A 27,500-nucleotide genomic window follows, 5' to 3' on the forward strand; every position below is an offset into this window, starting at 1 on the left:
GGAAAAAACAAATGACTGTTTGTGTTGTGGTCTGTGTGAAAGTTTGTGTGTCTGTGATGTGTGAGATTCTACCTTCACTCCCTGAACAAGGCCGTTCATCAGGAAGGTGTGCTGAGGAAACGTCTCATGAAGAACCTGAAACAACACATAAACATTTACATTTCCAAAGCACGTGTCAGTCAACACTTCACACACACACACACACACACACACACACACACACACACACACACACACACACACACACACACACACACACACACACACACACACACACACACACACACACACACACACACACACACACACACACACACACACACGTTTATATTTAATGTATGATTTGGGGCGTATCACCTTTAATGGAAAGAACAGAGTAAGCTTGTGAAAGGGGGATAGAGAGAGAGTGGGTGGGGGGGGGACACATGCATGCATGCTGAAAGGTCGGAATCGAACCCGGGCCTCTGCGGGTTTAGGCCGTGCCAGGTGAGCTACACATGTTCCTCACATGTTCCTCACATGTTCTTCTGTGATAACACATGTCTGTGTCTCTGGACACTTTCCTGAACTTCTCCTGGTAAATGTCAGAGTGAGTCCATGTGAGAAAACAGGTGTGTGTGTGTGTACGTGTGTGTGTGTGTGTGTGTGTCATGCACATGTAAACGTTAAGCGTGTGTTTCCTTACGGTCAACATGGGCGTGGTCAGCAGCCCCCATGCGAAGAACTCCAGGAAGATCACCACCACAGCATGAGTGACTCTGGCTCGGCCGCGGCCGGGCTGCGGTGAGGACAGAAGCACGGACAGTAAATATTAAATATTCATCTGACCTCTGACCTCCACACTGTGCCAGTAAATGTGTGTAGTACATGTTGCTCTGCTGACTGAGTGTGTGACGGACGGGAGGATTGACAGATTGAACTCGATGGAAACGAAGGTTCATGGTCAGCTGAGATGAAAGAGTTCTCAATCCTCTGAGGTTCTGGTTCCTTCAGGTTGGATCTGATGGACGTGAGGTGGACTCACCTGAGGACCAGCTGGTCACCGTCACGTGACTCCAGGCTTCTTAATGGATCTGATGACGCTGAGGTGACACTCAGTTCATTAACAGATCAATTAACAGAGAAGCAGCTGATCTGAACCAATTAGAGTTAAATGCGTTATTCACTTTTAAATGAACATCGATTACAATCTAGTGAAGATAAATCCTCATGACACGTTTTCTGCACAGAATCCAAACTTCAGCAGCAGTCAGAGAACGATGAGGACTTGTAATAGATTACTTCTCCACAGTGGCACGAGTACTTGAGCTTCGTGAATGTGACCAGGGAAGTTTCCGCTGGTTAGCCCTGCTCGTTAACCCGGGCCAACCCGAGCTAACTAGCTGGTGAAGCAGATGGTTACTGTGGCTAACTGGGACTTAGCTGCTAGCGTTAGCCTGTTGCTAACGACGCTGAGCAGACGTCAGTGTGTCGGTGTGAGTCCGGTTCACGGCCCCGGTGTGTTAGCTCAGCTCCCCGGTGTGTGTTAGCTCAGCTCCCCGGTGTGTGTTAGCTCAGCTCCCCGGTGTGTGTTAGCTCAGCTCCCCGGTGTGTGTTAGCTCAGCTCCCCGGTGTGTGTTAGCTCAGCTCCCCGGTGTGTGTTAGCTCAGCTCCCTGGTGTGTGTTAGCTCAGGTCCCCGGTGTGTGTTAGCTCAGCTCCCCGGTGTGTGTTAGCTCAGCTCCCCGGTGTGTGTTAGCTCAGCTCCCCGGTGTGTGTTAGCTCAGCTCCCCGGTGTGTGTTAGCTCAGATCCCCGGTGTTTGCTAGCTCAGGTCCCCGGTGTTTGCTAGCTCAGCTCCCCGGTGTTTGCTAGCTCAGCTCCCCGGTGTTTGCTAGCTCAGATCCCCGGTGTTTGCTAGCTCAGGTCCCCGGTGTTTGCTAGCTCAGCTCCCCGGTGTTTGCCTGCTCAGCTCCCCGGTGCTCCCGGTGCTCCCCGGCCCCTGCTCCCGGTGCTCCCGGGTCTGTACTCACCGGGCTCCGGACCAACATGATGTCGTTGGCCTCGGTCGCAGTTTTCCCCCGGTTCATGTCACATGTCACCGCGACGATCCTCACATCGAGTCCGCGGGGACCGGCGTCCTCCCGGGGCGGCTCCGGCTCTTCCAGGGTGTCCCCCCGTGTCGATCAGCTCCACGTCCGGGCGGCGCTAGCATGGACCCGGGCTCGAGCCTGTGTCCACCGGGGCAGAGCGGGCGACAACGAGCGAGCCACTTTCGACTTTACCCGAATTCCTCCGCTCCGACTGAACTGTCACAGTTTGTCACTTTGGTTTGTTCACCAGAGTCTCCGGGGTGAGCGGTGTGGTCACTGACCCAGGTTAACGACTAACACCGCCCTGCTGTGTTGTCCCTGTCAGTCAATGGAGCGCATGTCCTCGGGCCTGTCTCCAGACCAGCTGATGTTCTGGGTCCGTGGATCTGGATTCAGTCCACATCTGTATCATCTGACTCTGGATCAGCGGCACGGCCCCGCCCCCTCTGGGTGCTCGGCCCCGCCCCCTCTGGGTGCTCGGCTCAGCTGAAGGAGCAGGCCACCGACAGGCTCAGGATGTGGCAGGAAGGCCCCGAGGCGCCCTGCCCCGGAGGCTGACGGGATCACTATTTGGCAAGAGGCAGAAAGGCGGGACTCGGTGGCGGAAGAATTTTTGTCTTCAGCGCAAAACCAGCGTCAAGATAACCATGGTAACACACCACACATCCGGCCGGAGCGTTTCAAAATAAGACACAATGAAGTCACCGGTCAGTGTGTTTTAGAAACATTGTTTTTACATGTAAACGTTGTGAGTTTCAATATTTGTCGAGCTGCAGGTTTAATATTGTCCGAACGAAGTTTCTTGGAGTTTTCCATTCTCTGAGAACATTGTGTGACATTATCTTTGTTTCATTAAAACCTGATTTATAAGATGTTAAACTCAAGAAACACAGAAAACATCCTAGTTTGTGATCTATGTTTTTCTTTGTGGTGAGAAAAGTTCATCAATTGATAAATATATGTATAAAAAAGACCAGACTGATGGAAAAATGACTGAGCAACGTACAATTAACCAGTGTTCAAAAATCTATTTGTTAGTGTGTTCAGGTTTTTATATAAAACTTTCCAAGCAAGTTAACAAACACTGCTCTCTTGGAAAAAAAAATCATGCAACAGTAAAAGATGAGAGATAATGAAACATGCATTAAAACCATATTAACAAACATGTACAGATATTCAGAATCAAATCATCAGTTAAAAAAGCGTTTCTGTCTCAGACTTTTAAAAGCACAAGTTTCTGGATCAAATTGAAATAAAAGATCTTTGAACTTTTCATGGAATCCATGGTTAACAGAGCGGAATGAAAACTGCGTGGTTTGTGCTTTGCTGTATTCATACTAATGACTGAATTTAATGCACGTGTTTGTGTAGTTATTAAAAAGACAAAAATCGCAATGCATCAAAATCCTTGCTTTTATTGTGAAGGTCAGGCCGCCTGGTTTCCGGCGGGGCCCCATCTTGGCTCGGTTATCTTGACGCAGCGGGAATCGAACGGAGGCAAAGCGGATCGATTCGCAGCCGGGCGGTGGATCGGGTTCGTGCGGGGCCGCTGATCGGTGAGTGGGGGGGCAGCGGCGGCCTGTGGCCCGCGGGCCCCCGGGGACCGGGCCGCTGGGCCGCCTGCACCTGCTAGCTGCAGCTAGCTTAGCATCAGTGTTGTGCTAGCTCCCTTTGTTCGTCTGCGCCGCTTCTGCACCGATGCGGGTTTTTGTAAATATCGGAGCAATATGGCGGCCGAGTGCGGCCAAACCAGCAGGATGACTGTGAAGCTGCAGGGGGGGGGGGCTGTGACCTCTCTTCATCTTCATCCTTATCTTCACCATCTTCATCATCATCTTCATCCTTATCTTCACCATCATCTTCATCACCTTGATCAGCTTCATCACCTCAAGCTTCATCTTCATCCTCTTCCTCTTCATCCTCAGTTTCATCTTCTTCATCTTCATCCCCCAAAACAACCAACAACACATCACCTGTGTGTAAATGGAACCACAAACAAGTGTGTGTGTGTGTGTCTGTGTGTGTGTGCAAACTCAGGTGAGGTCACTCTTGATCCTGGTCTGGGTCTCTAGTGAACCTGGTGTGATCCTGGTCTAGGTCTGGTGTGATCCTGGTCTGGGTCTGGCGTAAACCTGGTTTGATCCTGGTCTAGGTCTGGTGTGATGCTGGTCTAGGTCTGGTGTGATCCTGGTGTAAACCTGGTTTAATCCTGGTCTAGGTCTGGTGTGAACCTGGTTTGATCCTGGTCTAGATCTGGTGTGATCCTGGCGTAAACCTGGTTAGATCCTGGTCTAGGTCTGGTGTGATCCTGGTCTAGGTCTGGTGTGATCCTGGTCTAGGTCTGGTGTGATCCTGGTGTAAACCTGAATTGATCCTGGTCTAGGTCTGGTGTGAACCTGGTTTGATGCTGGTCTAGGTCTGGTGTGATCCAGGTGTGAACCTGGTTTGATCCTGGTCTAGGTCTGGTGTGATCCTGGTGTAAACATGGTGTGATCCTGGTCTAGGTCTGGTGTGATCCTGGTGTAAACATGGTGTGATCCTGGTCTAGGTCTGGTGTGATCCTGGTTTAGGTCTGGTGTGAACCTGGTGTAAACCTGGTGTGAACCTGGTCTAGGTCTGTTGTGACCCTGGTCTAGGTCTGTTGTGACCCTGGTCTAGGTCTGGTGTGATCCTGGTCTAGGTCTGGTGTGATCCTGGTCTAGGTCTGGTGTGAACCTGGTCTAGGTCTGGTGTGAACCTGGTCTAGGTCTGGTGTGATCCTGGTCTAGGTCTGGTGTGAACCTGGTCTAGATCTGGTGTGAACCTGGTCTAGGTCTGGTGTGATCCTGGTCTAGGTCTGGTGTGAACCTGGTCTAGGTCTGGTGTGAACCTGGTCTAGGTCTGGTGTGATCCTGGTCTAGGTCTGGTGTGATCCTGGTCTAGGTCTGGTGTGATCCTGGTCTAGGTCTGGTGTGATCCTGGTCTAGGTCTGGTGTGAACCTGGTCTAGGTCTGGTGTGATCCTGGTCTAGGTCTGGTGTGATCCATGTGTGATGTGTTGTTGCTGTGCAGCATGTTTCTGGTCGGTGTCAGTGATGGAAGCTGTTGTAGTAGTTGTATTTGTAATTGTAGTAGTAGTAGTTGTAGTAGTAGTAGTTGAAGTAGTTGTAGTTGTTGTAGTTGTATTTGTAATTGTAGTAGTAGTAGTAGTTGTAGTAGTTGAAGTAGTTGTAGTAGTAGTAGTTGTTGTAGTTGTAATTGTAGTAGTTGTAGTAGTTGTAGTTGTAGTATTTGTAGTAGTTGTAGTAGTTGCAGTTGTAGTAGTTGCAGTAGTTGTAGTAGTTGAAGTAGTTGTAGTAGTAGTAGTTGTTGTAGTTGTAATTGTAGTAGTTGTAGTAGTTGTAGTTGTAGTATTTGTAGTAGTATTTGTAGTAGTTGTAGTAGTTGCAGTTGTAGTAGTTGCAGTAGTTGTAGTAGTTGAAGTAGTTGTAGTAGTAGTAGTTGTTGTAGTTGTAGTAGTTGTAGTTGTAGTATTTGTAGTAGTTGTAGTAGTTGTATTTGTAGTAGTAGTAGTAGTAGTTGTAGTAGTTGCTGTAGTAGTTGAAGTAGTTGTAGTAGTAGTAGTTGTAGTAGTTGTAGTGGTAGTAGTAGTAGTTGTAGTTGTAGTTGTTGTAGTTGTATTTGTAATTGTAGTAGTAGTAGTAGTTGTAGTAGTTGAAGTAGTTGTAGTAGTAGTAGTTGTTGTAGTTGTAATTGTAGTAGTTGTAGTAGTTGTAGTTGTAGTATTTGTAGTAGTTGTAGTAGTTGCAGTTGTAGTAGTTGCAGTAGTTGTAGTAGTTGAAGTAGTTGTAGTAGTAGTAGTTGTTGTAGTTGTAATTGTAGTAGTTGTAGTAGTTGTAGTTGTAGTATTTGTAGTAGTATTTGTAGTAGTTGTAGTAGTTGCAGTTGTAGTAGTTGCAGTAGTTGTAGTAGTTGAAGTAGTTGTAGTAGTAGTAGTTGTTGTAGTTGTAGTAGTTGTAGTTGTAGTATTTGTAGTAGTTGTAGTAGTTGTATTTGTAGTAGTAGTAGTAGTAGTTGTAGTAGTTGCTGTAGTAGTTGAAGTAGTTGTAGTAGTAGTAGTTGTAGTAGTTGTAGTGGTAGTAGTAGTAGTTGTAGTTGTAGTTGTAGTATTTGTAGTAGTTGTAGTAGTTGTATTTGTTGTAGTTGTAGTATTTGTAGTAGTTGTATTTGTAGTTGTATTTGTAGTTGTAGTAGTAGTTGTAGTAGTAGTAGTTGTAGTAGTAGTTGTAGTAGTAGTAGTAGTATTTCCTCCAGTTTACTCTTCAGTTACTTGACCCTGAGGTGACCTGACAGAAGATTCAAAGTTTCAGAACTTTCTTCTTCTGCAGTTTTGTGTTGAAAGTGAAATCTGAACTTTGAACTTGAACCTTCTCCTCCGCTGCTCCTCAGACCTCCAGACATGCAGCAGGGTGGAGGCCACGACCTTTGACCTGAGGCTGTGACCTGTGTGGTGGGGGGGTTAACAGCTCAGAGGTTCCTCAGATCAGTGAAGAGAGGGAGGAGGAGGAGCCTGAGGGAGGAGGAGCCTCCAACATCTCATCCATCTTCTGAGAAACGTGTAGAAGCTGAATGCTCTGAGGCTGTCTCCTGATTGGTGGAGCTGGTGTATGGACGGCACCTTGTTCTCAATGCAGAGATCCACGTGTACAGAGGATATTGATTATTGCTCATGGATCTGACTGCTGGTCTCCCCCCCCCCCCCCCTCAGGCTCGACGCAGCGTTTCCTCATCGACCGGCTGAGACGTCTCCAGGTGATAGTCTGCACCCGGCCTGGATGCAGCCTGTCCGGAGCCCAGCCTAGTTCCTGGTGCTCCTCCTTTCCCTCCACCTCCTCCCTCCTTTCCCTCCCCTCCTCCCCCCTGCTCCCTCCTTTCATCCCCTCTCCCCCCGTCCCCCCCATCCCCCCCCCCTCTCACACTAACACACCTGAAGGGACCCAGGCCTGTGTGGTACACACACACTCCAGCATTTAACCTGGACCAGCAGCCTGGCGGGCTGCCCCCTACAGGTGGATGAATGAAGACCCCATTCAAGAGCCCAGCGCCCCCCCGGCCCCGAGCAGAGGGCGGTGAGTTGAGCCTTGTTTATACTTCTGCATCAGAGCTCGGGCCTCAGCAAGCCAATCCCCTTTTCCATGTTGATAAGAGCATTACAACGAAAAAAAATTATAGAAAAAAAATAAATGAAGGGACATTTAGAATAGATAAGAATTTGCGATTAATCGCGAGTTAACTATTTTAATCTTTTGACAGCACTAGTTAATAAGTATTGTTAATAAATGTTAATTACGCTTCGACGTAGAAGGATGAATTGGGTTTCACACTGACACACACACACACAGACACACACACAGACACAGACACACACACAGACACACACAGACACACACAGACACACACACAGACACACACACACACACACAGACACACACACACGCACACTGACACACCTGTGAACAGAAGTACAGAAAGAGTATTCCATGATGCATTTCATCAACAAACATCCAATCACAGAGCTTCATGTTGGCCGTGGCGTGCAAACCTGCAAACAAATAAAGACGTCACATTGAAGGAAACCAGCTTCTTCTGCACAGCTGCAGCAGCTGAGGCTCATGGGTAATGTAGTGTTTGGAGCCGCTCAACAAAAAGACAGAAACAAAATGTAAAAACCGATCAGAGTGAAAACGTGTTGGAGATGATGCAGGAGAGACTCCAGGTTCAGAGCTAAACATGGTTTTAACATGTGGTCCCTGAACGCACCACCTGTCAGTGTGCTGTAGATACTGATGCTACTGTGTGTGTGTGTGTGTGTGTGTGTGTGTGTGTGTGTGTGTGTGTGTGTGTGTGTGTGTGTGTGTGTGTGTGTGTGTGTGTGTGTGTGTGTGTGTGTGTGTGTGTGTGTGTGTGTGTGTGTGTGTGTGTGTGTGTGTGTGTGTGTGTGTGTGTGTCAGGTCATCCAGGTGTGTCTGCAAACATGATGAAGAAAAAGAACTCGCACAAGTAAGTCTTAAAATACTTAATTTGTCTTCTTCTCTTCTTCTCTACTGTTGATCTTAACTCTTCTTTGTCTTCTTCTGCTCTTCCGTCCTTCTCATCTGTTTTTCCTGATATCCTCCTCTGCGTGTTCCTTTCTTCATTTCACCTCCTCCTCTCTCTCCGTTGTGGCTCCCCCTGCAGGAAGCAGAGGACCAGTGTTGGTCCCAGTAAAACTCTGTCTCCGCCCAGGAGGAACATCGTGGGCTGCAGGATCCAGCACATCTGGAAGGAGGGAAGTAAGTCCCATCTAACGTGACCTGATGATCCTTTATTATCCAGGTGGGGTTGTTCATGCCTCCACGATGGCGCCACCCACTGGTGAAAGATTGTTCATTTGTCAAATGTCCTCAAAGGTCAGTTGGGCCCTCAGAGGAACGGCTCTGGTTGGAGCTGTAGTCTCTGATCGTGTGTCTGTAAAGAATCCTCTGATCTGATCTGATCTTCTGGACGGATCTTCACACCCGAGCAGCTTGTTTCCTGTGCAGAGATGAAACGTGAGCGTGTTTGTTTCTCTGCTTCCTCTCAGGTAAGTCGTCTCAGTGGAAGGGGACGGTGCTGGACCAGGTCCCGGTGAACCCCTCCCTCTACCTGATCAAATACGACGGCTTCGACTGCATCTACGGCCTGGAGCTGTACAGTGACGAGCGGGTGGTGGGGCTGGAGGTGCTGCCCGACCGAGTGGGTGAGGACCAGCGGGACTCCAGGGATTCATTCATGTCCAGAAAGAGATCAATATGAATGTTTTAATTAGGAACAGACTCGTTTGTATGTTTAAACAAAACATTTAGAAGTAGAACAAAGTGTTTCTGCGCCCTGACAGTAAACATGAAGTCTCTCTTGTGATTGGTCCAGCTCCGGCCCGTGTGAGCGACTCGCTGCTGGCCGAGACCATGATCGGGAAAGCGGTGGAGCACATGTTTGAGACGGAGGACGGGCCGAAGGAGGAGTGGCGGGGGATGGTTCTGGCCCGGGCGCCCATCATGACCACCTGGTTCTACATCACGTACGAGAAGGACCCGGTTCTCTACATGTACCAGCTGCTGGACGACTACAAGGAGGGAGACCTCCGCATCATGCCCGACTCCAGTGAGTGACTCGCTCTCTCTGTCTCTGTCTCTGTCTCTCGCTCTCTCTCTCGCTCTAGCTCTCTCTCTCGCTCTCGCTCTCGCTCTCTCTCTTTCGCTCTCTCTCTCGCGCTCGCTCTCGCTCTCTCTCGCTCTCGCTCTCTCTCTTTCGCTCTCTCTCTCGCGCTCGCTCTCTCTCGCGCTCGCTCTCTCTCGCTCTCGCTCTCTCTCGCGCTCGCTCTCGCTCTCTCTCGCTCTCTCTCTTTCGCTCTCTCTCTCGCGCTCGCTCGCTCTCTCTCGCTCTCTCTCGCTCTCTCTCTCTCGCTCTCTCTCTCTCTCTCTCGCTCTCGCGCTCTCTCTCGCTCTCGCTCTCTCTCGCTCTCTCTCTCGCTCTCGCTCTCTCTCTCGCTCTCGCCCACGCTCTCAGGCCTCTGTCCAAACGGGACCAGGAGATGAAGGGGGACAGGACTCCTCAAAGTGAACCAGAGCCATGAATGGGTTTCAGAGATGGTTCCTGGGACACGTGGAGTCTGAGTTCACCTGTGGTCCGGGTCCGGGTGGAAGAAAACAAAAAGCTTTTCTGATCAGTTTGGGTTTAATTAGTTATTTGATATAAAAACATCGATATCGAACGTCAGACAACGAGAGGCGTGGTGGACCGAGCGTTCCTGCTCAGTGGAGACTGTGAACTACTTCCTGGTTCTTTACAGTTACTCTAGTGAACTGGGTTTGATCCTCGGTGCTTAGAAAAGAACACGTACACCTTCCAGGAGCACAGGTCACAGAGGAGAGCCGGACTGAAGAACCACCTCCTCCCGCTTCACAATCAACACTTCTTCAATGGAAGCAGGGAGACGCTGGGGGGAGGCGGGCAGAAGGGGGGCGTGTCACGAGGGTCAGAAGGTGGGCGTGTCACGAGGGTCAGAAGGTGGGCGTGTCAGGAGCCCCAGAAGGTGGGCGTGTCACGGGCCTCAGAAGGGGGGCGTGTCACGAGGGTCAGAAGGTGGGCGTGTCACAGGCCTCAGGAGGGGGGCGTGTCATGGGCCTCAGAAGGGGGGCGTGTCACGAGGGTCAGAAGGTGGGCGTGTCCTGAGCCTGAGAGTCGGACCCTTTAGCAGAGGAACTCCTCCACAGGGGTTTTGTGTCGTATAAAGCCGTTGACGTTTCTCACTGACTCACTAAGTGAAATTGAAAGTTTGTTTCAAAATGACAGAACATGTGAATATCCATCATCTGTTTGTGTGTGTAGACGACAGCGTGGCGGCGGAGCGGGAGCCCGGCGAGGTGGTCGACAGCCTGGTGGGCAAACAGGTGGAGTACGCCAAAGAGGACGGCGGGAAGCGCTCGGGGATGGTCATCCACCAGGTGGAGGCCAAACCCTCCGTCTACTTCATCAAGTTCGATGACGACTTCCACATCTACGTCTACGACCTGGTCAAGACGTCCTAAGACCAGGAGACCTGGTCCAGAACGTCCCTCAAAGACTTAACGCGTGCTGATCCACCCCACCATTAACCCCCAGCCCCCCCGCCCAGTGAAGACGAACCACAGCTCGGGTTAAAAACGTCCTGAGACTCATCCCGATCTGTGGAGACGCCATTATTTCTGTTCTTTACTCTCGTCTTTGATGAAACGCCTTAAAAACAGAAAAGAAAGCAAACGTTCGGTGACGTTGAAACAAGAAACCAGCTGGAGGTGCTGAGCTGTTCATCCTCTCTGTGACAGACGGCCAGTGACTCTGCGTCTGATGGTTTGGTGAGAATCCTGAAGGGACTCGATCCCGAGAGCCTCCAGTCGACACGTCAACAGAACGACCTCCGTCTCGTGGTGGGCGGGGCTTCAGCTCTGAGTCTGACGGGGTCAATGAAGGAACGAGACGTCAGGATCGCCCTGAACTCTCTGACCCATCAGGTTCCATCGTGTCTCCATCTGCCTTTACAGGGGCGGACATGAGGAGCACGTGTCCAATCACAGAGCATTACTGACCCCGCCCCCCCGCTGGTCACCTGTTGACACGAACTCTGGGATCATCTGTTTCTGTCGGCGTGACGCCACGTTCCCCAGAGTGACGCCCGGCTGCTGGAGGGACGGATCCATCAGGACACTTTTAAGTTGAACTTTTTTTTTTTAAACCTGTTTGTTTCTGTTTCAGCCTCAGTTTCATTTTTCAACAAAAAGCTTCGACTTCTGTGTTTTTTTTTATTTTCATCGGATGTTTTTATATTTGTGCCAAAATATTTCCAGAAAAGTATTAAGTGTTTTTGAGCCTCGGTGAAAAAGATCGTTATGATAATGCTGCATCAGTTACTGATACTTTAAACACCATTTAATAAATGACTGTAAATGTGAAATACTGGGGGGAGGGAGGGGGGGGGGGGTGGTATCTCCTCATCAGATCTTAATGGTAGAGAATGTCCCGACATGTACGTTTCTCTCGGTTCTGAATTGATCTGTCCACAAGTTTAATAAAAACAAAAACAAGGTCAGAATAAGAAGTTCTTCCCCCTCACTGAAGCCCCGCCCCCCACAGCAGGTTCCGACGCTGGACGTTTAGTAAAAATCTGCAGTTTTTCTGTTTTCACATCGTGGAACTGGAACTTTGTTTTCTCTGTAATCCTCGGTTCTGTTCCAGCTCTGGATTTTCTTCGATCAGAAAGTCGAGGATTCATCTGTGTTTGATTATTGTTTTTATGACTGTAACACGCCGACTGACAAATCACTTCACAGCTCCCGATAGAGATTTCAAGAATTCAGACCAATGGGAGCTCGAAGAAACTTTCTCAATCATCTCACATCCCACCAATCCTCCGCTCTCAGCCCATGTAGCTCCGCCCACCAAACACCTGATGCAGAAACTGTTGCGTTTACCCGAAAAGAAAATGTTTGAGAAAAGATTTTCTGTCTGATTTCCACTGATTTGCATCGAGAACGTTCCGGGTGAGAATCTATAATCTGTGTTCCTCAACCTCTAGAACCTTATCTGCTTCAGCGCTGATCTGGAATCTGCTGCTTGCAGACGTCCTGACAAAGTGATTCTAGAAGCTGGAGACGCTGGAAAGTTTATTATGTGGAAGTTTTGAAAAAATACCTTCTCATCATGGAACCTTCAGTTTCTGATTCCAGAACAGGACCAGTGTGGTTCAGGACCGGATGTTGGTTCCACGGTTTTACTAGCAACCTCTTCTAGAACCTGTGGTTTGTGTTCACTGTGTTAAGAACCCTCCCACTCTGACTTAAAAACAATCTACCAACTCTTCTGAAACCGTTCTGAATCTAGAACACAATTGACTTAAATCATTTGTTCTGTTTCTAGAATCTGTTTTTTTTTACCTTTAAACATTCTTGAACATGTGTTTTCTCGGTAGAATTTTCACGTTCTGATTCTAGAACACATTAAATGGTTCTTCACGTTTTCAGAGATAAGAACAAAGCTGTTTTGTGGATCTAAATGTTAGAAAATGTCAGAACTGTTCTGGAATCAGAAGCGATCAGTGATCAGTGGAAAAATCAATCAGTGGATTCACAGAAAGTTCATCGGGAACGTTTTGGATAAATGTCTCATCTGAGATGTTTCTCACGTCAGACACTTGATGTCGTCAGCTCTAAGAAACTAGTTTGTGTTGAATTGTCCGATAAGGATTAATTGACCAATTGAATAAATTGACAAATTAACAGAAAACAGTAAGAACCACTTTGTGATTAAATATTAAAGACTCGTCCACTGAGGTTTGTTTATCTCCTCACGTGGTCGTCTGTCGATTCACTTCGTCTGACGCAGAGAAATTATTTTATTACTTTTACAGTTAATGTGGATGTTGTTGAGAGGGTTACCCACAATGCATCTGTCTTCAGGCTAAAAACCACAGGATGTTTGGACTGTAGTGAGCCTCCTGGGTGTGTGTGTGTGTGTGTGTGTGTGTGTGTGTGTGTGTGTGTGTGTGTGTGTGTGTGTGTGTGTGTGTGTGTCAGCCTGTTCAGAGCAGTGTTGTTTTTGCATGCCTCTATAGCTCCGTGTAAATCGATGTGAGTTGCATGTCTGTGTAGTTTTCCGTTGATCAGCTGATTCTGTCGTCGTCGCTTTGGTGCCTTTTCATTTCAGTTCTCTTTTTTCTCTGTTAAATTTTGTACTTTGTGTCTGAGGCTGGTATTTTATGGTCATTGAGCAAAAATAAAAAAATAAAAAGAAGAAATCCTCGTCCAAACAGAAGAGACATCAGTTATCATGAGCGAGTGGGGGGTGATGGCGGCTGTGAGTTCTGTTTTGGGTGGATTGTCCCTTTAAAGAGTGCCAACTCCAGATGCCAGTGTTGTACAGCTCAGTGAAAAACTCACTATTTACTAAAATAAACAGTTTCTGTTGTTTTTCACTGCTGAGTCTGTTTCTTCTGTTTCCTCCAACAGCTTCAGGACAGACACAAGTGAAATAGGTCTCAGTTAATTAGCTCTGTCAAAATAAAGTATTAACAGGACAATCTAAAAATACTTAAGTACGTTTAATCTACAAAGTTGTGTTGTATAAATATATATCAAATACATTTCATTTACAACTTAAATCCTGGAAATTAAGAGATTTTTCTCCATATTACTTACGATGGTTTTGTAACTTAGGTTCAATGAAACTATCAAGTTACATGTTGGTTAATAATGGAGTAATTAAGTTTTTAAAGAATTAATTTAACAGACGGAACAGTTTATAAATCACAGCCTCGTTAATTTAATCAGATCAAAGCGACTCAGTAGAGACAGAAAAACCGTTTGAATGAAATGAATGCAAATAAAATAAGAGACTGAATTAAACAAATTTACTAAATATACTTACAAAATATAAATGTAATGTCATGTAATATCTATATGTGTGTGTATATTATATGCACACCGTTATATATATATATAATTTATAGATTCATATTTATCTAATTTATTAATTGTTTATATTTATATATGTGCTTTATAGGATGTATTAAGTGATTTTGCTGTGAAAAGGTCTGTGGTGCAGTTTTCCTCCAGACCACCAGGAGATGCTGTTAGATGTATTTTCACCGAGGGAACTCCCACAATGCACCTCTCCAGGAGTGAACACAAAGTGTGTTTAATCTTCATCTGACGTCAGAGCAGAGCGTCAGCAGCAGCTGAGTCCAGATGTTTTTATTACAATGAAGCGAAGCTGATAAAAACGCGTTTGGAGTAAAGTTTATGAAACCGTGACTCAAACCGCTGGAGGAGGAGGAGGAGTCCGCTCAGCGCCATGACGCGGTCTGATCCTTCGGTTCATGAGCATGATGAGTGGTGACGTCACGTCTGTACGTGACAGGTGCAGCCCTCCTTGTTACGCAGTGCGCCTCAAACCAGCTGATCACGAACCGAGGAGCCAATCAGAGACCGTGTAAATGTAAACAAGATATACTAAGGAGCCATCAGAGTTCATATATATATATATATACTGTGTTTATACATGTAAACAAGATGTACTGAGGAGCCATCAGAGCTTATATAGATAGATAGATAGATAGATAGATAGATAGATAGATAGATAGATAGATAGATAGATAGATAGATAGATAGATAGATAGATAGATAGATAGATAGATAGATAGATAGATAGATAGATAGATAGATAGATAGATAGATAGATAGAGAGAGATAGATGGATAGATGGATAGATGGATAGATGGATAGATAGATAGATAGATAGATAGATAGATTAATTTCCCGAAGGGAAATTAAGTTGTCATAGCAGCCGGTATATTTGAATACAATAAAATACAATACAATAGAATAAAATAAGAAATATTGAGGTAGAAAGAATAAAAACAGAAACACAAGATAAATAGGTAGATAAGGTGCAGTGGCAAGATGATGGTAATAGTACTGATGATATGATGGTAATGTTATTGTTAGACAGTATATAAAAATAGTGCAGTATATATAGTATATAATATAACATAGTATATATTTAAATATGATAGTAATTATACCAGTATAATAGCAGTATTTAGTAATAATGGCAGCAACAGCATATATAATAATAATAATAGTAAATATAATAATAATAATAATTATAACATGTACACATGTATAAATATGTGTATATAGACTTATATATACAAATAATATACAGAGAGTATGATATAATATATGATATATAGTAGAGGTATAAATGTAAGTATTTGACTATACAATAGATAATATAATATACTATGAGTGTAACAATATGTAGACAGAGTGTGCAAAAGACAATATTATTGTATAAAATGATATATAATATCAATATGGTTTATATTAACACGTATCACATATGATGTGAAGTAAGTGTATATATACATATATAATATATTGCAAATGAATTTACAAAAAGGTATGTTATTATATATATCCCAAATGAAATATACAAGATGGGATTAGATAATAAAATCCTTTTTTAGTCCCACAGAGGAGACATTAGGACGTAAGAATAAGTCCGATGAAATACTGAAGTGATGAATATACAAAACTATGATTCATATTTACACAGTGAAGCAGCGGTAGAATGTAAGAACAGAAAGCTCGAATGAAGGAAACTGTTCTAACAATACATTTGAAATGTTCCTTCAAAGTTCCTCCATTACTTCTTGCAAACATATATCGTAATAAAAACAATTGATTCACTTTATGTATAACTGAAATTTGAAGGCGTTTCCAGTTTGCTCATAGTCTCGCGATACTTCCTGGCGTTGACCCCCCCCAGCGGGATCTCGTCCGGACATCCAAACAAAGATGGCGGCCTCCTGAGCGTGCACGCGGCTCCACGGACACGAACTCTTGGTTTTTTCTTCGCGTTAATTCGCAGAATTTGATTCAAACGATCTGCAAAGTCCTCGCGGACCCTCCGACACGCTCCCACAATGCAGTGCGACGACGTAAGTACGATGTTTCGACAGGAAGCTGCTGCTGACGTGCTTGCGTGCCCATGCTAACGTTAGCTTAGCACTAGTGACTGGGAGCTGCTGGTTCTGAGCTGCAGTTCCTGTTCAGCTCGATCAACAGACTCGATGCTCACCGACACTGAGTCTGCTGGTCTGCTGCGGGTCTGTCGGTGATCCTCTGAGGAGACAGCGACAGACCCGATGCTAGCACGAAGCTAGCACGATGCTAGCAGCATGTCCGGACTCCTCCGGCACCACGTGGTGCACCGCTTCGGCTGTTTACGTTCATATAAGACGATGGTTATTCTTTTCAGTGCAGTGACGTCATGCTCCTGTGTGTTTGTATCACGGACTTTGGTTCCAAGTGACGTCAGTAATCAAACACGTGTTATCTGACTCCAGAACAGTTCTTCTGTGGACTCACGTGTAGGGCTGCAAAATTCCGGGAATATTCAAAGTTGGAAACTTTCCATGGGAATTAACGGGAATATACGGGAATTAACAGGAATTAACGGGAATAAACTGGAAATGTTGTGTGTAATTTATACTAACTGTATTTACCTTGTCATATACAGACATAAATATAAACATTTTGTTGTGTCATAGGCTGGTTTGAGCCCTGAGGAAACTTTGGGCACTTGACTATATGCTTCTGCATCGTTGTGTCATTCTTAACATAGGTCTTTGCACAGTATTTGCAAATGTACACAGCCTTTCCTTCTACATTGGATGAGGTGAAATGTCTCCACACATGAGAGAGTGCACGTGGCATTGTTCTGTAGAATAAGATGAGAAAAAAGTTTGTAAAAAAACGCTACTGCAATGCCAGAGATATAAATAGTTAGCCAAACAATTGGAATCGTCTGTAAACATATTTTACAATTGATGGATAAATGAATGGAAATAGTCTAGATGAACAGATGAACAATCCTCAATCAGCATGCTAATATATTTTCCCAGTAATATCATGGAAACTTACCTGACTAGTCCTTCACTCTACAGCAGGCCTCAGTAGCCCTGCTGTAGAGTGAAGCATGCTGGGAGTTATCTGTGCATGTGATGGAAGAATGCACAGTGGAGGGTTGAAACTCAACGTTCCATACATCTTTAAAATAGAGTTTTGAATGATGTTTTTATTGCTCAGCATTTAATTTGCGTCGTCTAAACTTCCCATGGAAAGTTTCCGGAAATTTACCGGAAACTTTCCGCCCCTTTGCAACCCTACTCACGTGTCGGTCTCTAAACTGCTGCCTGTCACTGGTGATGACTCTACAGCATCAGGTCAATGTCCTCAGATTCATAAGGAACCTGATCATCAATCAAGTTTTATATGTATAGCCCATATTCACAAATCACAGTTTGTCTCATAGTCTTTAACATGGTGAGACATCCTCTGTCCTTCACCCTCAGCAAGAGTCAGGACAAACTACTAAAACCCTTTTAACAGGTGAAGACACGTAGAAACCTCAGAGACACATGTGAGGATCCATCTCCCAGGACGACACATGTGACACAGATGTGTAGAGGAGAACATCATCAGGAGAAAGGTTTCAGCAGCAATGATGAGGGGAAACATTCGGAAAGATAACTTCAATACTTTATATATCAAGCAGTCCTGCTGCATCCTAGTCTCTGGTCAGATGATGAAGCTCGATTCTCTGCAGAAACCAGATGTGTGTTTCATTCCAGAACAATCCACGCACTTTGTCAGTATCATCTTCAATGATTAGCGTTTATTGCCTGATCATGAAATTATTTTCTATTCATTTAGTTGATCAATAAACCGATCGATGCAGTCTGCGTGTGTTAGAAGTTTCATGTGTTTATGTTGAATTCTGCCCCCTGCAGGTCATCTGGGATATTATAGGAAACCAATCGTTCTGCTCCCACAAAGTCAAGTGAGTGAATCTGCTGCTCGTTCGTTTACAAGCTGTTTTATACAAATCCTCTCTGGTCATCTTTATATACACTCACTGGTGTTTTCTACTTTGTGTTTTCAGGACAAAGTCTCAGAACTTTTGTCGTAATGAATACAACGTCACCGGGTTGTGTAACCGCTCGTCGTGTCCACTCGCCAACAGTCAGTACGCCACCATCAGGGAGGAGAAGGGTGAGTCATGTGATCTGCGTCATTCAGAACGTGAGGTGTTTTAGAATCGTGACTAATGGAGCGTGTGGTCGCAGGTCAGTGTTTCCTCTACATGAAGGTCATCGAGAGAGCGGCTTTCCCCGCCAGGATGTGGGAGAAGGTGAGTTCCAACCAATCAGAACAAAGATTCAGTTTCATTCATGTCACAGCTCGGTTTCCATGACGACCACACCGAACTTCAAATCCTCTAAATTCACCATGAGACCGAGATGTTTCCCATGATGCATTTCACCTTTCCACCTTTCAGTCACACGTGTCTTCCTGCTCTTAAAGGAGAAACACGCATTCGTATCAAAGTGAATACTGTAATAATGTGTGTGTTTCTTTCTGTGTGTGTGTGTGTGTGTGTGTCTGTGTGTGTGTGTGTGTGTCTGTGTGTGTGCAGGTGAAGCTCAGTAAGAACTATGAAAAAGCTCTGGAACAGATCGATGAGAATCTGATCTACTGGCCTCGGTTCATCAGACACAAATGCAAACAGAGATTCACTAAAGTCACTCAGTATCTGATCCGCATGAGGAAGCTGGTCCTGAAGCGACAGTGAGTGAACGAGACCACGCCCACCTGGAGACCACCTGGAGACCACCCGTCCAGCTCTGAGCTCTAACACTCTTCTTCTCTGTTTCCAGGAGGAAGCTGGTTCCTCTCAGCAGGAAGGTGGAGCAGCGGGAGAAGAGGAAAGAGGTGAGTTCACGTCAGACACGCGACATCTAGTGGTCGCACGCACACGTCACAGGTTCGAGTTCCTGCTCATTAACCTTCTTCTTCTTCTTCTTGTGTCGGTAGGAAAAAGCTCTGATCGCCGCTCAGCTGGACAACGCCATCGAGAAGGAGCTGCTGGAGCGACTCAAACAGGGAACGGTACGAGTCCGGTCCTCGGTCCTCACAAGCCAGGACGGGATCAGTGCGGGTCCTAACGTGTGTGTGTTTGTGTGTGTTTGTGTTTCAGTACGGAGACATCTACAACTTCCCCGTCCACGCTTTCGACAAAGCTCTGGATCAGCAGGATGCAGAGAGCGAGTCCGAGGAAGAGTCTGAGGAGGAGGAAGAGGTGACGGAGAGAATAGATTCAAAATGTCTCGTAGTGTTTCGGTCGTAAAATCCGACACGTTTTGATTCTTTGTATCTTTGTATCTTTGTCTGCAGGATGTCGGGAAGAGGGAGTTTGTAGCAGAAGATGAAATAGAGGAGAGCGACCTGAGCGACTTCGAGGTAAAATCCCCAAAATCTGAGGTTTGGTGAGAAAACTGTGAAATTAAAAAACTGACGTGAGAAAAGTCATCGACACGAAGACTCTTCTTCACGTTGGAATAAGAAGTGGCCTCCGGATGTTTTCTACACAAGAAGGGAAAAGGAACCGTTATTACACAGGAAGAATTCTGTCTCTGTCCAGAAGGAGACTCGTCAGTTTAGTTAGAATAAATAAAGTTTGTAAACACGAAGGTGATTGGAGGAATTTTAACGACTAAACTAGAACAAACGATGAAAACGATTCTGTAAAAAGTAAACGTTTGTGATTCTTTCTCTCAGGACATGAACAGGCTGAAGACGAGCAGCGATGAGGAGGAGGAGGAGGAGGAGGATGAAGAGTCGAGTGAAGATGAGGAGGAGATGGAGACCGAGACAAAGACAAAGACCTCCAAGTCTAAAGGCAAATCACCGGCGAACGGCGCAGCGGCGAGGAAGAAGCGAGCGTACGTGGAGATCGAGTACGAGCAGGAGACAGAGCCCGCCTCCAAGAGCATGGCTACGTAGTGATGTCGGCTGTCAATCAAACTCTGAGCAGAGACTCTTTCCAAGCTCACAGGAAGTTGTTCCGTCAGCAGCGTGTTCCACATCCTGAGATCCAACAGGCCGAAGCCTTTTCACTGGAAAACGCTGAATAAATACAGAAATGATCAGTGAGTGATTAGTGAAACTTGTCTCAGTCATTTTCTTCTCTCAGACCAAAAGAAAATCATATAAACTGACTCTTCATTTACACATTTTAAATCTCAACCCGTCGTCTGGTGTGAGAACCGGGATCAGTCGTCTGGTTCCGTTCTTCAGAGACTTGGTCTTTGTGAATCAGGATCAAACCGGTTTCAGTGACGTTTGTTTTTCTGTTTTCGTTATTTTCAGTTTCTGTTCTGTGGAATTGTCAGTGCTTGTTAAGATGATTAACATGTGTGTATCAACTTACTATTCATAAACATAGAATAAAGAAATATTTGATAAATCTGAACCTGGTGCATTTCACCCACAACCAACACGAGCACGTGAATTATGAACGAGCCTCAGTTCCAGAAACATGAGGTTAATGCATCTTTACTGTAGCACATGTTTCATTGACCTTAATTCTAACTTGACTCATTTATTTTTCTTCATATAAATGTTCTAAGAAATCTGAGCCCTTGACAAAAAGTCTCATTGGGCGATGGAACCATTTTAATAATCTATTCTCATACCTCCAAATAAGTGAATAACGTACGTTCCACATCTGGAAGAGTCGACACGGAGCAATTATCATGAAAGAGCTTTGAGTTTATATAAGAACATTTCTGCCTCTGATTATATTTGATTATAATTAGAACTCTGAAGCTTCACGTTGGATTATTACATATTTATTCTGTATTGGAGAATTTAAATTTCATGCAAAATTATAAATATATCGTTATAAAGTAGTTTATAGTTTAAAACTGTTACAGTAAAATGTTATGACTTAAAACATTTTAAATGCATGAAGACATTTTAATTGATGCAATTTTCACATTTAATTTAGTCAGAAAATGTTTCTAGTATATAAATCTTATGAAGGAATCAAAAATAAGTAATTTAAATCATAGTATAGTAAGTTAAAAGACGGTGATTAAACAAAATGAGAAATAAAAATGTCCATTTTAAATTGTCAATGTTATGTCATAGAAATGGGTTTTTAATCATAAAAACTTGTTGACCACAAAGTTGAAGGAAGTTGTGAGAATGTTGAGGATGAAAATGTGTTGAGTGAAGACGTCGTGATGAATGAAAACATTTATAAACGAGGAAACACGATCGAAGGAAAGTGAATTTGTCAGTCACACAAATACTAAAGTACAGTTATAAAAGTCCTTGTATTATACTTATTGTAACAGACAAAAACATAAAACAGTAAATAATGAAAACAAAAGATATGTTGTGTAAAAATATAATCAATGAAGCTAGAACAGCGTGTCATTAAATATAGTGAAATACTGATTCAATTTATAATACAATAATAAGTCATCAAAATGTCAAAGTCTATTATTATAGAGAAGATAAAATTCAGTTTAGTTACTTGAGAAGAAACAAGTGATTTAACCAAGCGCTGATTATTTGTACTAAAGATGACGTTGAATAAAGTTCATTTAGACAAATATACAGTATATATATATATACTTTATTTACAAATAACTGAATCCTCGTGGTCGTACAATGGAACAGCTGAGGAAAATCAAATTACAGATTTAGAATATAAATAGTCAACGAATCAGAAGAAGCGTATTTGTTACTTTAGCCGACAGAAAATCAACAGACGTTACAGAAGAAAAACAAAAGAATAAAAAGTACAGAGCACGTTACAGCCAGTGAGCGGGAAGAAGACTTTACTTCTGTCAGACCTGTGCATCAGCCTGATCACAGCGCCACCACCTGGCCGATCAGTGTCATCATTTAAAATGCAGGTTTGCTTCTATCACACTCTACGATTTAAAATCTCTCTGTGCTTGTTACAGGACTTTATGGATATAAAAAGAAATGTGTTTAGTTTTTATTGATATATTATCGGATTAAATGTCGAAGTTTGCAGACGCTGTAACAAACTCTCTTTAAACTAACGTCTCCACACAACACTGCCCCCTGCTGTTAGCACATGGAAGTCTTGTTTTCAAGAGTTTTTCTTGTTGGATCCAGTGACCGGCTGCTTGGACCCTTTGCTCTCTGGAAACATTTTGGTTTTTGAAATTTAACTCAGAGAAATAATTTCTTCTTCCTTTAAAAACTTCCTCCTGAGCAACTAGAAATCTGAAAACTTGGACGTCACACAGGATACTTTTGCATTGAGGGCGTGGCTTCGTTCATAAATCGAGCATCAGAGTTAACGAAGTCGGCTCTCCACCAATCAGAGGTCATGAAGAGAAAGATTGCGATTATCTCTGTTCAAAACCAGATTTGGTTTCTTTCCAGACGACTCACAGACGAACATGAGATTATCAGAGGAGGAGACGCTCAGGTTCCACTTCCCCATCCACACAGAGGCTGCGTTTCAGTTTCTGATCTGATGATGAATTTCTGATGTTTCAAATCAGATCTGTGTGAAATAGAACAAGTCCCCGAGGAAACACTCGAGATCAAAGAGATGAATTTCCTAATGGCTGCTTCTTTGTTACCTTCAAATCTTTACCAACAAATTACAATTGTGAAAAATATGCTGATTATAATTTGCATGTCATAACGTTACAAGTTTACTGTCTTTTGCTATGAAAACAAAATAATTAGATTTTACAGTTTCACAGCGAAAACTAAAAACATCAAAGAGGTACAAATGTATGTCGAGTACCATTTAATTTATCAACTCATTGAGGGTAAATGAAAAACAGACTTAATTTCAAGTGTATTACGAATTATGATCTATTAAATAATATAAGTGTAGCGTTGGACAGATCTGTTTTCTGTTGATAATGTCTGGAGAGAGCAGGCTCTGGTTGACGAGTTCTGTTGTCGTGCCCGTGAGACAAAAACAAACCGAGGCTCCAACAGAACTAGTGGCGAGTCGGAGTATTACAGAGTATTACAGAGTATTACAGAGTATTACAGAGTATTACAGAGTATTCTCAAAGCCAACAGACGCTACATTAGTAATACTTTGACTCATCAGTAAACCTGCACGAGACTTGGTTGGTTCAGGGATTTCTCTGAATCCTTCCAGGTGTTGAAAGAGAATTGTTGCATATTCTTATCAGGACAAGAAGCTTGAATCTTTACAGCAGATTCATTTTGAGTAAATTTGACTTTGATCCCTCAGAGAGAACGAGAGTGGAATTGGATCGAGGGCGTTTTAATCCATTAGGTGTAAAACAGTCAAATGACTAAAACAATATTTGGTATAAAATGTGGATCTATTTCTATCTTCTCTCCGCGTCACAGAAATCCACGAGTGCAGCTTGTTCAACAAAATGAACAGAATAAAGAAATAGTTTAGTGCAGGAATGATTCTTAACGAAGATTATTCTGTGAAATGACCCAGTGAGTCTGAGTGAACACGTTCCCATAGCAACGCCAGCACACAAGAAAGTTGACATTTAATCGTGTGGTAGATCACCAGCTGTTAGTTAACTAAATTAGAAATGAGTGGAACACTTGCAGATTCCTAACTAAGACTTTGAACACTCACAACAAGGAACCAGGAGCGATTCAGGTCAATCGGATGAATCCTGCTCGAGTGATGAAAGGAAACAAAAGACAGGAACAAATTAAAAGAAGCTGTTTTGCTTCGTCTGTCATTTTTCGTCCCTGAATACGCACTGAAAGGGCAGAGGAAATGGCCACTAGGGGGCACGGTGACAAAAACATTACACGATTATTTTTTAAATTCAACAAGAAGAAGAGGAAAAATGTAATAAGAAGCAAATCCTGAACTCGAGATCCACTGAGAGACCAGTGGTGAGCTTCCAGAATCCTGTTCCCTCTCCATCCTCCACAGAGCCAGTTTAACACCGGGGAACCGGCTGGTGCAGAGATGGGGGGGGGGGGGGGGGGGGGTGTTATTGGGTGGAGTGGGAGTATTTAGGGGCCGATACATTCCTGGGACTGGACCTGAGACTCTAGTACGACTGGATTTTAAACAACAAACACTTCCTGTGTGCAGTGTTTTAATGTCTCCGCTTGGAAGAGGAATCAAGTCAGATTGTGATCCACAGTTTCGGATGAGGCGTGTTAATGCTTCACGTTTATTAATGTGATTCCACGCAGAGCGAGATGCTAGCCCTGTTCTCCGGTCACTTCTCCAGCTGCGATAAAAGAGGAACTCAGTTATTTAGAAGAAATAGGACAAAGTTTCTTTGTAGTATTTTCCGGCTTTAAGTATTGCACATTGAGAGAGTTGGTGAACTTTTAGAGAACTACAGGTCGGATCTCCTGATGCATAACAAAGGTCAAACCCAAAACCCCTGGGTCCTACTATTTTGGTAAAGTAAAATATCTTTCTGCAGACGGGGATTTGTAGGATCGGCACAACCGAGAAATAATGGTTAGTGTTACTTTCTGAGGCCGATGGATCCCAGGCTGCAGGACCCACAGCTGGAAAGCCCCAAAGACACATCTGATCACAACAAGGTGGAAATGCAACGCTTCAGCAATCTGCACAGAAGATGGAATAACTGACCCAAGGGCAGAATGGTTTGGAAACTTGTGAGTTGAGGCATGAAATGGAGCAAAGGGAGAAATGCTTTTCGGTAAAAAAGTAATCCCAGAGGCGAGTTCAGTTGTCCAGGCCACTCTGTGATAGAATTTATAGTTTTAAAGCACGAATTTCAAAGACTTTTCTAACTGAACAACAGATGATGGCATATCACACACATACAAGATGTAAATACTAATATAAATCCAGAAGACTCACTCAATCTCAAAGAGCCAAGTCAGAACTGGGCGTGGGGACAATCTGGATTCAGAGGAGTTTTACACTAGATGGGACCTGGAGGTCTAGATTGGAAAACAGCTCCTTGAATTGAGAGCTTTCAAACCTGAGCTGTTCGAAATCTGCTCAGAGAAATATCCAGAGTTGGAAGGTGGGCGATCGGAATTCGAGAGAAGAAGTCCAGATTTGGGCTGTGGGATTGTCTGGATTCAGACTCTGTATCTGTACTCGTCTTCACTGGCGTCTCATGTTGGGACGAAGGTCGCTCCGAATCTGGATGACGCTCATCGTTGGTCTGGAGGAGGCGTGGGACAGAGGAAGTTCAGTTTGAGCCTGAGCTCTGGATGCGTCAGCAGCCATGTCTCCGTGGAACTGAGGTGATCTGAGTGGAGGTCGGTCCTCTCGTGTTCCGTCCAAACTTGAGGGATGATCACGTCTGTCCTCCCGTGACTCAGATCAGGAGCAGACCCGGTCTGGAGGGGGATCGAATCGTGGAATGCTGATGAGGTCAAAGATTTATAACTGTGGGATTTAAACAGTCCGACTCGGCCAGAGTTACACTCGAGCATGAATCAGGCAAACCCAGTGGTCCAGTTTTAGGCAGAATTGGGTTGAAGTTGAAGCCTTGTAACTTTGACTCTTTGGATTACACTGACTTGAACTGGGCCACCAGGCTCCAGACTGGGAGGAGGTGAGTGTGGAGGGAGCTGAGGTCTTGGGGAAAGGGTTGTTGGGTCATAGACTCTGGAGGTTTGGGTCCAACTTGTCTGAATAAAGGACAAAAACAGTCTTGAGTCCAGATTTGTAATAAATGCGACCTGTTTTTGACGGTGATTGGTCTGAATTTGAGAATTGTAAGTTTGTCTCTTGAGACACGAGGGTTCCACGTTCTGAACGAGGTGAGGTTCTATCAAATAAGGACGCCTCTCGATTAACTGGGACCAAAAGAGTTCCAAACTCGGAACAGTCCAAATAGTAGTCCAGTTTTGAAAAGAAATAAAACAATATTTCCAGTGGGATCCAGAGGCCGACCTCCAGGGGCTGGGATTCATGTTGAGGGATTCAATGTGTGCAGGAAAGGATTTCATTTAGTCAGGAAACTCTTTGAGTGTTTGATTTGATCTGGTCCATATCTCTGTGGGTGGAGCTGGTTGACTTAGGAACCAAACTGTGGTCTGCTATGGTTTAACTCTGATTCATCTGAATCCTGCCTGATGCTCTCTGGACAGGAGGTGGATGTTAGCGCCTGGAGAAGAGAGGATCTCTGTGTACGGATCTGTCTCTGTCCGTGGGGGCGGTGCTTCTGTCTGTGGTTAGCAGCTGCAGCCCTCTTTAGCCGGCTGGCTGTCGGCGTTGAGGCGGCCTCCCTGTGGCGCCGAGGGTTTGTGCTGGACTCCCGACTCAGCAGCGTTCAGGTCCAGACTGCCATCTTGGATGTTCTGGTAGATCCTCTTGGCTGCCTCCAGGAAGGCCTCCTCCACGTTCTCCCCACTGAGGACAGAAGACAGGGCAAAAAGGATCAAGATAGGAAATAACTTCGGTTGTTTAAATATTTGTACATTTGTGTATTTGGTGAATCATTTTAAGCTTCATCACTCCATTGAGCTTCAGTGATATTTTGAAGCAGAAGATGGTTAAACGAACACGATACAAACCCACGGCTTGACTTTATGTAAGAGTCTGTTTGTACTTACGTCTTCGCGCTGGCTTCTAGAAACAGCAAACCTGAGCAGCAACAGGAAGCAGACATGGGTCAGAGAGACGTCCCATTGATGGACAACACATTCAAACTGATTCTGCTCACACCCTCGGACGTCTCACCGTTCTCCTCAGCAAACTGTTTGGCCTCCTCGTACGTCACGTCCCTCTGAGCTTCCAGATCGGCTTTGTTCCCGATCAGAATGATGACCTGTAACCAGATCAGACACGGGACATGTGGGACGGTTCTGTCAAACGGATCTACCATCGGTACTGTTGGGATTTCCAACTTTTAACTATAGGTTGTGTCTGACAGAATTCTAAACAAATAAAGATAGGTTGGGATAGGTGTAGTTTTGGCTAGATATTATGCCTTCATACAAATGATTTTAATTACTGTTGCTGCTTAGTGTTAATAATAAATCTTTTTACTTGTTCTAATACTTAACTTTTTGATATTAAAGGCTTATTCCCTCAGATTCATTAAACTCACACAGAGATCCAGGAACTGTCCCTTCTGTGGCAGAGTCAGTGTGACATTGTTTGGGTTCAGTTGCTGCGAATGTTGATACAGTCAGGTTTGTTTTGATATAGCTGAAACTGGGGGTGCAACGATTAGTCGACGTCGTCGACAAGAATCGATGACAGGAATAGTCGCCGACGAATTTACTCGTCGATGATTCGTTGGTTACGTCATAACACGTGTTTTTCGTGCCGTGCAGTTGAACTAAACGTCGTTTTACCAGAGGTGCTGATGAAAGCAGCTGAGGAGTGAGCCATCTCGCTTTCTTCCTATCTCTGAAAGTCGGGCATGTGCAATAGCGTCAAAACACGGTCCGATGGCGTCCTCCGCTGCAGCAGCATCGCGCACCAGGAAGTAAAAAGTTCCAGAGAACTTCACCCGTAACAGCCCGAA

The 27,500-nt window shown here is 44.6% G+C and overlaps 4 protein-coding genes and 1 non-coding gene across 6 annotated transcripts in view; 3 read left to right on the forward strand and 2 right to left on the reverse strand.

The window, feature by feature from the left end:
- mfsd14bb (major facilitator superfamily domain containing 14Bb) overlaps window positions 1-2,275 on the reverse strand; it is a 12,830-nt gene extending 10,555 nt beyond the window's left edge. The window contains exons 1-3 of the mRNA XM_061070859.1: window positions 2,010-2,275; window positions 686-778; window positions 73-135 (exon numbers count right to left, since the gene is read on the reverse strand). Coding sequence (XP_060926842.1) covers window positions 73-135; window positions 686-778; window positions 2,010-2,066 — 213 coding nt within the window. The 5' untranslated portion in view covers window positions 2,067-2,275. The remainder of the gene's footprint in view (window positions 1-72; window positions 136-685; window positions 779-2,009) is intronic.
- Window positions 2,276-7,063: 4,788 nt separating this feature from the next.
- On the forward strand, window positions 7,064-10,747 carry spinb (spindlin b). Its single transcript, XM_061070860.1, has 6 exons — window positions 7,064-7,176; window positions 8,059-8,107; window positions 8,285-8,379; window positions 8,670-8,825; window positions 8,996-9,229; window positions 10,457-10,747. The coding sequence occupies exons 1-6, from the start codon at window positions 7,125-7,127 to the stop codon at window positions 10,654-10,656; spliced, it is 786 nt and encodes a 261-aa protein (XP_060926843.1). The 5' UTR covers window positions 7,064-7,124; the 3' UTR covers window positions 10,657-10,747.
- A 3,718-nt stretch (window positions 10,748-14,465) lies between these two features.
- LOC133002564 (small nucleolar RNA U13) lies at window positions 14,466-14,562 on the forward strand. The gene has a single exon (XR_009678263.1). It is a non-coding gene; the product is annotated as a small nucleolar RNA U13 (small nucleolar RNA).
- A 1,393-nt stretch (window positions 14,563-15,955) lies between these two features.
- Window positions 15,956-20,479, forward strand: mak16 (MAK16 homolog (S. cerevisiae)). Its single transcript, XM_061071759.1, has 10 exons — window positions 15,956-16,103; window positions 17,958-18,007; window positions 18,110-18,219; window positions 18,294-18,358; window positions 18,644-18,795; window positions 18,885-18,939; window positions 19,042-19,116; window positions 19,205-19,306; window positions 19,402-19,467; window positions 19,786-20,479. The coding sequence occupies exons 1-10, from the start codon at window positions 16,089-16,091 to the stop codon at window positions 20,008-20,010; spliced, it is 915 nt and encodes a 304-aa protein (XP_060927742.1). The 5' UTR covers window positions 15,956-16,088; the 3' UTR covers window positions 20,011-20,479.
- A 3,527-nt stretch (window positions 20,480-24,006) lies between these two features.
- The window catches only part of LOC133002029 (ras-related protein Rab-14-like), a 9,838-nt gene continuing 6,344 nt past the window's right edge, over window positions 24,007-27,500 (reverse strand). For both annotated transcript variants that reach the window (XM_061071761.1, XM_061071760.1), the window contains exons 6-8: window positions 26,708-26,795; window positions 26,581-26,611; window positions 24,007-26,377 (exon numbers count right to left, since the gene is read on the reverse strand). In XM_061071761.1, the coding sequence (XP_060927744.1) occupies window positions 26,200-26,377; window positions 26,581-26,611; window positions 26,708-26,795 (297 nt within the window). In that variant the 3' untranslated portion in view covers window positions 24,007-26,199. The remainder of the gene's footprint in view (window positions 26,378-26,580; window positions 26,612-26,707; window positions 26,796-27,500) is intronic.

Source organism: Limanda limanda, chromosome 5 (genome assembly GCF_963576545.1).
Source record: "Limanda limanda chromosome 5, fLimLim1.1, whole genome shotgun sequence".
NCBI lineage: Eukaryota > Metazoa > Chordata > Actinopteri > Pleuronectiformes > Pleuronectidae > Limanda > Limanda limanda.

Bases quoted from the DNA above. Each gene is read 5' to 3' on its own strand.
- spinb (XM_061070860.1), top strand. From the start codon at position 7,125: ATGAAGACCCCATTCAAGAGCCCAGCGCCCCCCCGGCCCCGAGCAGAG. The intron at 8,108-8,284 runs GTAAGTCTTAAA...CTCCCCCTGCAG, and splicing joins AAGAAAAAGAACTCGCACAA to GAAGCAGAGGACCAGTGTTG. The intron at 8,380-8,669 runs GTAAGTCCCATC...GCTTCCTCTCAG, and splicing joins GCACATCTGGAAGGAGGGAA to GTAAGTCGTCTCAGTGGAAG.
- mak16 (XM_061071759.1), top strand. The intron at 18,008-18,109 runs GTGAGTGAATCT...TTGTGTTTTCAG, and splicing joins TTCTGCTCCCACAAAGTCAA to GACAAAGTCTCAGAACTTTT. The intron at 19,468-19,785 runs GTAAAATCCCCA...TCTTTCTCTCAG, and splicing joins GCGACCTGAGCGACTTCGAG to GACATGAACAGGCTGAAGAC.